The 13,903-nt window shown below is 37.1% G+C and overlaps 1 protein-coding gene across 4 annotated transcripts in view; it reads right to left on the bottom strand.

Annotated features, from left to right (window-relative positions):
- The window catches only part of si:cabz01090165.1 (uncharacterized protein LOC100333421 homolog), a 156,612-nt gene that overhangs the window by 52,671 nt on the left and 90,038 nt on the right, over window positions 1-13,903 (bottom strand). For 3 of the 4 annotated variants that reach the window (XM_042743408.1, XM_042743409.1, XM_042743407.1), the window contains one exon: window positions 11,120-11,265. The exons of the other annotated variant lie outside the window; for it this stretch is intronic. In XM_042743408.1, the coding sequence (XP_042599342.1) occupies window positions 11,120-11,166 (47 nt within the window). In that variant the 5' untranslated portion in view covers window positions 11,167-11,265. The remainder of the gene's footprint in view (window positions 1-11,119; window positions 11,266-13,903) is intronic. 4 annotated transcript variants of the gene reach the window in all.

The raw sequence follows: 13,903 nt of genomic DNA, 5'->3' as shown, positions 1-13,903 counted from the left end.
AGGTCTGGTGTTATTTTTTTTTTAATTCAATAAAAAAAAAAAAAAAAAAAAAAAAATCTGTAAAATATATAGTGCATTTAATTCCTTAGGCAAAGAGACTTAGAGGAAAGTTTCAGAAAATTGCATTAGCAAAAAAGAAATCATGAGATTAAACGCTACTGACAGACATATTAAATACATTTAAATTGCTTTAATGCATCATTCAGAATAATAACAGAGATGATAGAAAGTATATTTGTTTTAATAAACTGATTATAAATCAATTCTGAAAAGTCATTAAGGATGAAACAGTTCAACCTAAAGAGTTTTGCATTTGAAAAGACAATGCAAAATGTTATTGCTGGAATATGTTTTTTTTTTTTTTTTTTTTTCAGTTCTGTTGACTGCTGCCAAGCGCTGTGGGTGCAGATTACACGTCTCACAGAGAACATATAATTTACATCGCCTCTATTTGGTGGCAGCTCTTCAAAATCATTAAGTCATAAAGTGTTGTATTTCCACAGTTGGAGCCAAATGGCCCAAACAGAACTCTTATCAAAATAATTTAATAAACATGTTATTTGCTTCCTTGGCCCATTTGACATGTGGAGCATTTAGCTTCCAGTTCAATTCAGTTCACGTTTATTTGTATAGTGCTTTTCCCAATGCAGAACTCTTGCTTTTCCCAATTTCATTTCAAAGCAGCTTTTAAGAAAAGGCATGTTTCAATGACACAATATCATTTGGCATTAATGAACAAGAAATCTTGCATTAAATCATTCCATTTCCCTGAATCTTTTAGAGCAATCACAGGTTGGAGAAAAACCTTGAAAAGAGCCAGTCTCTTATGGGATCCATCCTTCTCTAGCAGCAAAGTAATATCATAATAATATACGGCTCTAATACAGTTCAGTTAGACAGACGCATTGTTACGGCAGTAAATACAGCTGATTGTAGTGACTGCAATAAAAGGATAATATAATGAAAGAACATTTATACTACCTATGTTTCCATCCAAAGTTGAAAATAAAAATTGGAATATCACATACAACATTTGCAAATAAATCACAGTTTCTTTCAAATATGTTCAAGAGAACAACATTTTCACTTTCTGTGAAACTAGTGCAAAATATCAATAATAAAATGATAAAAAATAAAATAGTTTTGCTTGTTTTTCCTACATACGATGCTGTCATGTAATCTTGTGTTCGAATGCCTGATGTTTAGGAACACAAGCGTGTGTGAGAGGGTTCTGGGAGGTGATTATTTTGAATTATTTTGATTATAGACTTTTACTCAGGCATTTCAGAATGACTAAAATCACATTTAAGATGCGATGAGATTGGAGAGCCAGTTAGTCCAATTATCCAATAACATGATCTTTTGAGGTAAAGCTTTCTGTTGCACATCCAGGAATTTATAAGGTAAATGTGTTGTCATACTTTATGCATATGTTATCTTACTGATCTTCTTACTGAGGTGAGCAGATCATTTTTATGTGCATTTTAAGAATATTAAACATATTCAACAGTCAATAAATTTATTATTAATACTACTACTATTACTACTACTACTACTAATAACTTGTTTATTGGATTTATAATGTTACAGAACATTTCTATTTTGAATAAATGCTGTTTGCTTTTATTTTGAACTTCCTAGGGGGGGGGGGGGGGGGCAACCCTTGTTTTGTTTCTTTGTGCATCTTTGTGCATCAACTTGATAAAATGTTTCAGTCTTAGTTTATGCATGTTTTCTTACAGAATAAATAAATATCCGCCTCAGTTGACAAATACGTTTTTTTGTGCAAGATTTTATGCATACTTGCCATTTCCATCCAGTGTTTTTTTTTTATTTTTTATTTTTTTTTTATGCAATACACCAAAATTTGCAAAAAAAAAAAAATATGTGACAAAAATATAGCTACTGTCATTTTGTCTGTCTCTTTGCAATGCAAAATGTATTTTACAAACATTCTTACTAAGATTTGCCCAAATTAAATTTCCACATGTAACAGTATTTGATTTGAGTGCAAGGGGGAATCCTTAGCCCCAGACAGACCACAATTTCTGCTTCAATTTTTGCTAAAAAATATTAGCATAAGGTCCTCCAAGTCATGGGACCCCAAATTGGAAATCCATTGAAAGAGGCTGTTCAACACAGCGAATGTGGGTTGATTCATTATCCTCAAACACTCAGCAGCAGATGAGCTTTGAACCCGCAGCAGGAGAGTGGTTCTTAACACTTATCAGTAGATGAGGACTCATCCCTCAGTGGGGCACCAGAACTAAACCCTCAGCGGCAGATGAATACTCAGGGATCTGCCCTAAATTCAGCCCAGTTGGAGCCTCCGTGTGTCAGGAGTTTGAGTCCAGCTTTAACCATGTCAGAGATGGTGGAGTCATGACCCGCATCCGTCCGTTGATGTGAGACCTTATCAGAGCCCCGGTGGAGAGGAAGAAGCCCAGGGGTCCAACTGGGAGCAAGGTGTAAATTCACAGAAGGTGAGAATGAAGAAGGTGTCTGGTGTTCTTGGTGTGTTCTGTGAATGGTAGCAGGAGTGAAGGGCTGTGTGAGTGAAGCAGCTAATGAGAACATCGATAGTCACGGGTTAGCTTGTGGCTGTGCGAGTGGTTTGGGGTTTTTGAATGTCCTCAGGCAGAGCGAATGAGGATTATGTATCACGGAACTTGTTTGAGTTTATAGAGAAGAATAGAGAAGAATGGACGGCCAGAAACTCCTAAACACTTGCTTACATTTTACAGTGTTATGATTGGAACAATTGCTACTCCTGACACAATACTGGAAACTTAAAATTAAATAACCTGCAGACTAAAACCCCCTTTCAAAACATTTCATGTAGTCCAAAGATTAGTCTTTATATTTAATTAAATATATAATGTAAAATTCTGGTTAATGCGATAATCGGATTATTTTCACATTATGGTAACATTTTCACATTATAACAAACAATTTGCTGATTTTAAAGTTTCTTCACTATTTTGTGTAAATGTTCAAAAAAAAAAAAAAGGCTAAAATTGGTTATTTTATATGCTACTAGAGAAATACGGAAAACAAAGTTTTTTGAGGAAATGCAAAACTTTTGCAAGCAAATGCTATTTTTTCTTGGGGGAACACAAAAGTTTTGCAAGTGAACACAAAAACATTGAATAATTATTTCTTCACATCTCAATAATTGTCCATCGTTATGCCCCTTTACGGTCTCTGTAATTATCTAATACCTAGACATCTAATCATCTAAAATAATATCAGCCGATAACTGGTATGGTAACGATATGTGAATCTTTAATAAAAAAAAAATAAATAAAAAAAAATACTTATCAACTTCAAACTAAGTCAACATTACAAAGTTACCAGATAAAAATATTATCTCCATCAGCTCTTATTATCTAATATCTAAACATCTCAAATTAAAATCAGCCGATAACCGATATGGTACCGTAAGATACATGTAAACGACAAAATGACTTAAACCAACATAATAGTCAACATAATGACATTATAAGATAAAAATATTCTCTTAATCAACTCATTATTACATATTGACCATAAAAAGGCCCATAAAACATGTTCTGCTTATTGGACTTTCACAGTTTGTGTTTGACTTCACATATCCATTGACTTTTCAGGGCAGGTGCACTACAAAGGCAAATATGCTTTTGTGACCCCATCCCACGCAAGAACGTACTGTGATTTCTTGAGGCAGCTGCAGGACTTCAGCGTCCAGAGACTTCTGCTGATCTTAATTTTTAGCTGCAAAGGACTACAGAGATTCTGAACATCAGACCTTTCAGCATAAGAAATATGAGCTGTACGAAGCAGCCGGAGAACCTCAGGCTTTAGGACTGCAGGGCTTTGTGGATGAGAGCATCTGTCTGTACATCCTCTTCCCCGTCCAGGCAGAGGGGATTGTGGGAGAGTTTCTCACTAGCTCTCTGCAGTGTTTAAACAGATGGGCCCTCCAGCTCCAAGAGATACTCTCTCTCTCTTTCTCTCTCTCTCTGTCTAGCACAGATACACATGCACACACCACCTAGCCGTGGCAGGGAGGAGAGGAAAAGATGCCCTCAGAAATACATGAGACACACTGGCAGAAGAGATAAAGAAAGAGCGAGTCGGAGAGGAAGTGGATGGAGACCAGAGCACTGGATCAGCCCTGGCAGCTTTCTGCATTAAGTTCAGTGTTGTTGGATAATGCAGTTGATGTACCCAGGCTACCCTCACACGCTCTCTGAAAGCCAATAAACTTCAGACACTTCTGAGCTACTACAACACAGAGCATGCATTGTGCCAAATCTACTTAACACCTACATGCACATTTTCCAATTGTCTTTTAACCATTTTCTCTGACTCAGCAGCTCATTGGATTCACAATAGCTACATGCACGCATTTGTGCAACGGGAATAATGCCGCAGAGGGAAAGGAGTGGAATAGCACACAGTCAGCGCTAGTGCTCAGATTAGGAGGAGGATGTGAAACTCTGTCGGCTTGACAGGCTGCTTGTAGACCTGCAGCTGTGCGCATTCGGCTCTCACCACACCTGAATGATTACGGCGAGGTTGCTTATAACACACACACACTTAGAGATTTTTTCCCACAGTGTTTGACTGTAAGTATAACCGATTATCAAGTTTGCTTTTCTGTTATGAAAGCAAAATGTTTGAAAGTGATGTGTAAATGTGGGCAAGTCGAGAGCAAAGCTCTTTTCATTCAGAAAGTGTATTAGGTGAGTGGGTATGTAAATATGTGGTATGTGTGTCAGACGGTACAGTAACTCAAATCACATTCGAACGAGTGTTTAAAGCGAGATGTCTGTCAGACTGTACTGTCAGACTGGAGCGCTGAACAGCGAGGAGTCCTCCTACTCAATCCTGTCAGTTGTGATTTTTAGGGTTGTTGTCATGGCGAGGCTCAGCCACTGTCGTCACAAGGTTCCATGACATCACGGCGTCATCCTGCATCACTGGCCAATCAGAAGCCGGCGAGTGTGAATGCAGGCTGAGGAGGATCCACCAGCAGGACCATCGAGCAGCAGATGGCTGAGGCGTCTGGGAGCTGAGAGCAACCGCTTCCGTTTTTTCCTTTCTCAATCCATCTCTCTCTCCCGCTCTCTCTTTAGTCTTGTCTACTACAGCGTAAGATTCAACTTTTTTTCTAAACATATGGGCATGGTATTCTTATTCAAATGCAATATGTGTAACACAAGTTCTTCATTAAGGGGTTGAGCCCCGCCAGCCACACAGACCCTGTGCTTTCTGAGCATGTGACACTACAGATGCAATAGCATTTATAATCTGTTAGATTGAAAGTAGATAATGAAATGACTTCTCTGATGGAGTTGATGGACATTTGTAAACAGATGTGTCACATCTGCTGAAATTGAGCTGCTGTCCAGGTGGATTTCAAATTAAACTTCCAAACAAATTGCTTAAAACTCATTCATTGTCTCTATACAATGAAAATGCATAGTTCCTGAAATAAATAAATAAATCCATGCCTGCATAAATGACTGACTGACTGACTGATTGATTGATAAAAATTAAATATTTACATATATTTCTGTTAATAAAATAATTAATTAATCAACATAATCACTTATTGAATGAATTAATTAACAAATGAACAAATAAATAAATGATGGTCACTATTTATCTAGTTCATTTGTGATTCTGAAATAAACAAATAAATGCAAACAAGAACAAAGGAATGAACAAACAAGCAAATACATAAATCAAGTCCCTAATTGTACAATTTTCAAAATTCGATTTTATTTATTTATTTATTTATTTCACATACAGTTTACATACTTTATTCCTTAAATTTAAAAGTGATTATACAAGTGAGAAAATAGATGGGGATGAAAATAAAAGAAAAGCAAGGGGAAGAGGATAGAACAGCTCAGCGCTTACAGAACCAAACAAACTGAATGAGGATTTTGAAAACAAAGCATCAGGATAGAGAGAGAGAGAGAGAGAGAGAGAGAGAGAGAGAGAGAGAGAGAGAGAGAGAGAGCGGAGAGGGGAGAGAGAGAGAGAGAGAGAGAGAGAGAGAGAGAGCAAACTACATGCAGAAGTGTTTTCACAGCAAATTACCAAATCAGTTAGTATAAAACAACCTTTTGAGGTAAATATTTGACTGTTTTAACTGCAACTGCTCAAGGTCATTAATCATTGTTAAAACACTGGTAAACAAGTGCCAGGTCCACATAAACAAACATCGTTAGTAAAATCACTTTAGGGAGGCAATTTAAAGCATCATCAAAAAGAACTTCAATAAACTTAAATTACTGTTTCCAAACAGGTTTCCCAAACACTCTGCTATTGGTTGGCCAAACGAATTGCCCCACCCCAAACTCATGCCATTGGCTGAGCCAATGTTGTCAGCTTGGGTTGAAATGCAAATAACACAGAGCTACAGTGTTTACACTTTTTATGAGAATAAACTACAAATGTCATACTTATGGTTGTCTCTGCATGTTAAATTGGGATAGAAGAAGTCCTGAGGGTCCCATCATGCCTGTGGGCATTTTCAAACCGAACTCTGGGGGAAACATCACATTACGTAAAGCCCAACACTATTAACACTGTATGCTGAGATTTGGTAATTGTTCCCACTGGTTTGGCAGACTCTTAAAAACTCCCTCACAGCCGGAATAGAGCGAGACTCCATTATTCCCCTGGCTGCAATGATCTTTGATGGCACCCGGGAGGACACATGGATGCAACTATTAGCCAATGCATGCACCCATTAGTGTTTGGGAGAGAGACGCAGACCAATAACATGCATTAAGACACGGGAAACATGGAATTGGATGGAGGGGCATAAAACAGCCTCTGATATGGGGGAGGCTTAATTCGCACACCCACACGTCCGGTCTCATTACACACATACATTTCAGAGAACAATAAAGAGAACCTGAACTGAACTGACAATCATCTATAATGAATCTGCAGCCATGTTTGTGACAGATCAAAGCGTCTACTGCCATTGTTCCAGTTCTTTCCATGTTGAATCTAGTCAATAAAGGCAGTGCTGTACATGCAGACCCACACACAAATGTAAACTATGTACATACTGAGATATATTGTCATATGAAGTATGAGAAACCTAGTAGAGACTGGAACAATTTCATATATTAACATGCATTAATCTAGTCTGTGCAAATATGCATGTTTACGTATGTGTAAAACATTTTTTGGACATATATGTCATGCACATGTACAGTATCCATCTTAAAACCATCAACACATTTTGATATTATTTATGTGTTGTTTTTCCTCACTGAAAAAACCAAGTGGTCACTGTAAACAATGATAAAGCATCCATTGTAAACCCAACAATGTGAAATCTCCATTCCTAGTATGCATCACTTTTATTATGCAATATGTACAGCGGAGGAAAAAAGCAAAACAAGCGATTTTATGAAGGTATTATGATCCCACTGAGGCGAGACTAGAAAAACTCTGTGAACACGTGCTCGGTTTTAATCACCAAAGCTATAATTATAACACTCGACGACCCAAACTACAGTCATAGTCTACATTCTTCATAATGCTAAAAAAATAAAAACTAATGACTGTCTCCTCCTACAAGAACCCAAGAAAAAAAAAAGATACCATCCTTCCCCCCCAGACACTAACGGCTAATTCACTGAATTATCCTTCTTGCTCGGTAACTGAGGCTGCCCTGCCGGCTTGATCCCAAACTTTCCTCACAACTGCATAAATGAATTTTAAAACAGGGTAAGAGATGGAGCAATAGAGCGGGAGCTGAGGTGGAAGTTTGCAATAAACCAATGTAAATGGATTCTGTTGCCAATGGCGGAGGTAAAAGAGAGGATGGAAATGGAGAGATGCTGCTAGAAGAGGCAGAGATGGAAATGCATATGCACGGGCCATCACAATGAGAGCGCGACGGGATTTCATTAGGATCCAATCCGACTGCATTTATCTTTGTTTGTCCAATTCCTAATGACCGCTGCGCCTCGACGGTGCCTGTTCCCATCCTCGCTCTCCTGCACACAGCTGGCAGCTCTGGACACCCCGAAGCACCTGCTGCTCGTCAATGAGGGCATCCAGCCACAGACAGAGCAGCCAAACGCCATCTGCCCGACTGACCGAAGCGTTAGCATCCTCCTGCCACCACGAGTCTCGTCCAGAACTGCCTCTTACAGCCCAAACACATTTCTAATGCAGCTGAACACAGTGTGTAAAAACACAACATAAGACTGATATGGGCCAATTTATATTAAAGTCTTTAACCACTCACTGAGCTGTTTACACGTGACAGCTCTGGGGTGTGTTTTTTTTTTTTTTTTTTTTACTTTTATTTAAAAAGGATTAAATTGATGACAAGTTAGTTATAATGTAACAAAAATATTTATATTTCAGGTAAATGCTGTTATTTTGAACGTTCTATTCATCAAATAATCCTGGAAAAATAAAATATTTCACAGTTTTCACAAAAAAATATGAAGCAGCACAGCTGTTTTCAATATTGCTAATAATCAGAAATGTTTCTTGAGCAGCAAATCAGCATATTAGAATGATTTCTGAAGATCATGTGACACTGAAGACTGCAGTAATGATGCTGAAAATACAGATTTGATTACAGCAATCAATTATTATTATTATTATTATTATTATTATTTATTATTATATTCAAATGGAAAACAGTTCTTTTAAATTGCAATTATATTTCACATTTAAAAAATAAAATATAAATATAATATATTTTAGCACTACCATTATGTGTTGATTGTGACATTAACAGCAAAAAAGTAAAAAATATAATTAAATAAATAAATTAATAAATAATAAGTTCATTAAAAATCAAAAAGGTAAAATTATTTAAAAAAATAAAAAGTAAAACTACAAATTAATAAGTAAATAAATAAAAGTTGAACTACAAACAATTAAAATGTAAAAAAGTAAATAATTTATGGATAGATGGAAGACGTTTTTAGGTGTTTATCAATTAGAATACATACAGAATCTGTCTAAATCACAAACATAATCTCACATGTTGATCAGAAGAGTCCAGATGTTCTCTAAATGATGGGTAGGCATAAAAAAAAAATATGAAAAATGAGACTTTGAACTGGACATATTCAGCAGAACATCTGCCTGGGTGTTTGCTTACAAAACACACACAGATTTGTCTCCCAGCAACAGAATGATTTTCCATTGATAATGAGATGGGGCGTCAGTCATAACCCCCTCGTTTATTCCACATCAGCAAAACCACATTCAATTTTCACTGATTCACTTTACAAATACTGAAAATGAGGCTGAATTCTGTCCACCGAACATCTCTTTCTTACTCCGAGCTGATCTGAAGCTGATCTACACAGAAGTCCGGATACATTTACACGTCTCACGAATCATCTCAGTTCCAGGGTTCAAGATCAGTGTCCCTTTGTGAAGGAGGGTCTCTAGGGAATCCAAATTCAGACACCATGGGTTCTCTCGCTGTCACCGTCGAATCGATTCGAGCCACCGCAGACACGCCGGAGAGTCAAAGGGTCACAGGCTTCCCTGCGGTATGGCCTTTTAGCGCTCTTAAAAACCTCCCCTCCTGCCAAGACTAAACTCAGATACAAGAACAAGACCAGCACAATGGCCAACAAGGACCAGACTTGTACAATAAACTCAGACAATGGCTTAGCAGAATACATCTGTGGATGTGTGAGAGATTCTAACGCTAAAATGCTTGGCTACTTGGCCAAAAGAAAGTGGACACTATCTAATTAACAATTTTTGCTAACTCAGTTACACTGATTAAAAACAGCTGCTTAAAATCAAACGGACAGCCATGAAACCTCAGCAGGCAAAGGATTTTTTGTAGAACTGAGACTGTTTCGAGCATGATAACGCACCGGTGAACAAAGTGGGAGCATAAAGAAATGACTTGTTGAGTCTAGGTTAGAAGAGCTTGACTGCATAAAGCCAAACTGAAACCCCACATGCTTCACGATGAATCTGAGCGCCGGCTGTGAGTCAGAGCCCAATGCTCAACATCACACCCGACCTGAATTGAGAAAATCTCCACAGCCGTGATCTAGTGGAAACTCTTTCCAGAAGAGCGGAAGCTGTTAAAGCAGATGGTTTTGAATTGAGAAGCTCAACAAGCTCATGTAGGTGTAGTGTTCAGTGTTCAGGTGTCCACACACACTACTCTGCAAAAGGCTTTGGCCATTAGTATTTTAAGGTAATTTATTTTGGTGTAGTGTTATTAGGAAATATTTGTTTACATTTCCAAACTTTCCTTTTGATTCCTTTAAATCCAGAAGATCTCTGGCAATGTCTCCAAGATACATTAAGAAACCTCCCTGCAACTGATAGTTCCTACTGACACTACTTTTTTTTTTTTTTTGATGAAAATATGAATAGCCTAAAACTTTTTCACAGTAGTGTATATTTGGTCATATAGTGTGTATAAGGGGGTCAAGCACAGAAGCGCTTCTATCCTTGTACACATTTTAGACAAGTTTGCATACTGTTTTCTGCTACTCCTCCTACAAGATTTGTCCAATCTTAGTGCAGCTAAATAAGTGGGGAAAATCACAGCCTTTGTGGTTTGATAATCGGTCTAAGAAATGCCTGTATTATTTTAAACAATCAGGTTCAATGTTATTAACGCTGCGTAATAGACCATCTTCAGGCCAAACCTCACAATATTAACGTACTGAATATTTGGCGCTTTTTAAAAAATAACAAAGTTCCTGAGTTCCAAAGATGCCAATCATAATGATGTCAGTTACTATCTTGCAACATCATCTGTGCATATTAACACAAATCTTTGCCACAATGTCCTGATTGCCCCATGAATGATGCCAAATGCTATAAAGATATAAATACTGGTAAATCTACTTATATTCATTGAACTAATTTATATTATGTAACCAAAGGGAGTCGTATGACCAGACAAATCTGCTCCAACGTACAATTGGCGTGTGCCATTGGGGCTTGGCTGCATAATTGCTGCCTGCAGCTAAATTTGCCATTGCTTTCCCTCACGGGTAAAGCACAAACATCGAGAGGCCTGTCTGGTTTCAGATCTGTAAATAAGACTGAATGTCAGCGTGGCGTCACCACAGAACGACAAGACTTCTCTGACCTTCTGAGAGGCCGACCCAGCATTCTCAAGTCCTTCAGTCTGTCCATTTTCTCCTCTCTTCAGGGTGTGACGACTCCACGCTACTGAGCCAGATACAGGAGCTCCACGGCAGTCATTGAGTCATTGGCTACGATACACCAATCTGTCTGTGGGAAAGAGAGAGAGAGAGAACCAATATAGATGAAGACAAAATGACTGTCAAAGCACTTGAGCAGTGTATCACGTTCTCCTATATTTACACAGCAAAGGGTAATTGATTATATTCAAGATAAAAACACTGACTGAGCGCACAGATGCTCTGTCTTATTGCTGAGTGGAGCCCAGTGTTGAGAAATGGTGATTGTTCTTCATTCATCAGCTCTCGAGAGTTGGGGAGATAAAAGTGTGAGATAAATGACAGGCTTTCCTTGGCTTTAGAGACAAAGTGGTCCCGAATTACAGAGTGGTAATTTTTATGTTGGCCGCTGTATGTTCTAGCTGTGTAATTGGCATACGTTGGTGCTGATGGTGGAGTTACCATGTTCAGGAGAGACTAAATTACCATTCATTATGATGGAACAACACAAACAGAGAGTGAAGCTCCACGGTTTTCTACAATAAATAGATAAGTACTAGGTCAACTGGGTAAAATTGGGTGTTATTACAAAGAATGTCTGAAAGAAAAAAAAAAAAAAAAAAAAAAAAAAAAAACCTTTAACTCTAAAGCTGCATGGTCGTGACAAAAATCACAATTGTCAACTCATTCCTTTCATACTGTAATCACTCTTACATTCACATAACAGAATTTCCATATAAATTAGGGCTGCAAATTTAACATGTTAATTTAGTGTTATTAATTATGTATTAAAAATAAAACATTCCAAAATTAATGTCATTAATCATGACCCGACTCATTTGTAAATTATTGGGATAAATGGAACAGAACGCAGGCATGTTTCTAAAAATACAATTGTTTTAAACTTGACGCAATTAATTTATTGCTTTGAAATAATTTAATACTTTTATTCAGAAAGAATGCATTAAATTGACAATAAACATTTAGAATGTTACTAAATAAATTATTCCAGATGGATCACGTGATGCTGCAGACTGGAATGATGATGCATAAAAATTCCGCTTTGCATCACAAAGAATAAATTAAATTTTTAAATGTATTCAAATAGGAATTAGCTATTTTAATTTGTAATAACATTCCACAAGTATAATGTATAATGTAAGTATAATGCATTTTTGATCAAATAATGCAGCCTTAGTGAGTAATATGAGACTTCTTTCAAAAACATAAAAAAGTCTTAACCAACCCCATACATTTGAATGGTAGTACACATAAACTATCAATTAAATATAATTAAATATACAGCCACCGAATCTACCTGCTGCAGGTCAGTGATGGGCACAATTTCAATCATATAGAAATTAACACTGTGTTTGCATTGTCTATTTAACGATTCGCTCATCAGCCTCAATAATGCAGACTAATATCCTCGTTTTTAATTATGGGGGTTCAGCCTCAGATATTGACATATGTGATTATTTGCAATTCATTTGATTAATTAATCGCCATATCTTGTAATTAATCCGATTACAATTTTTAATCGTTTGAGAGCTCTAATTAAACATAAGTAAGTTAAACAGTACATTCACACTGACCCTCTGAGCAGCATAAAAACACATTTCCAATTATGCCCAGAAAGTGAGCAACGTGACAATACTAGCGTGCTCCCAGCCATTAACATCACTGAAGCTGTCACTGTAAGTTTGCACAGTTTGAGCCCTGCAGTTCAGCGTGAGTTCACGGAGTTCTGGACTCGCACATGCGCCACTTAAAATCAACATAGCTGTCTCTACCGCAGATATATATCTTATTTACACCTTGCTATATTGGCAGTTACACCAATTGCACTGCAAGCCAAAAGAACTACAAATTACCAACAGTTAATAATTCAAAAGTTACCAAAAGCACATAAATCACAGATTACAAAAAAATGAAACTTTCGTCAGCGCTCAATTTCACGTGCCATTGCGGACCGAAATGAAACATGAAACACACATGTGTAGATCAGATTGCATATAACTCGCTCATTAAGGACCAGATGTTATTATTCATGGTAAATATAGACGGTTTTAAATGCCATTACATTCATGTGCATGACTGGCGTGGCTGTGATTGGTTACAAAGCTCAACATCATCAAAAATACACAACCTTTCTACAAACACTCCCAAAACTGACCGCAGTTTCCAGTTCAGTCTAAATGTACACCTTTTCACACAAACTATGATTACAGGGCAGTTAATTAGTCAATAAATTTTTTGATAATTAGTCCAAAAAAAATATTTTTGTGTGGTTCCTTGCACAATACTAAGCTCCAAACACTTTTTAACATAGTGCACAATTTGTAAAGTAACACATTTTGATGTTTGCATCACATAATCAGCTCCATATGTATGGCCTTTCTAGCGTAGTAAACTTGCTTGTTAGCACACCTGGTACAGCATTACTCTTGCACTGAGAAGTGAGTCCTGTGAAACACGAGTCATGATAAAAGAGTTTAAAGACTTGTACAAGCAAAATAAAATGTTGTTATCTCATGTTTGCTTTTGTTAACCCTATCAGTTAGGTTTAGTATAGATGCTACATTATTTTCAAACACGATTAACCTTTTAGCGCCATTCGCCATTTCATTTCCAAACTGCCTCAAAACATACAACAATAAAAGAAAAAAAACATTACCATATTCACAAAAAAATGATCAAGAAAAAAAGAGCATGATTTTTAGTGCTTT

The sequence above is a fragment of the Cyprinus carpio genome, chromosome B18 (genome assembly GCF_018340385.1).
Source record: "Cyprinus carpio isolate SPL01 chromosome B18, ASM1834038v1, whole genome shotgun sequence".
NCBI lineage: Eukaryota > Metazoa > Chordata > Actinopteri > Cypriniformes > Cyprinidae > Cyprinus > Cyprinus carpio.
This window is presented reverse-complemented; position numbering and strand designations above follow the sequence as displayed.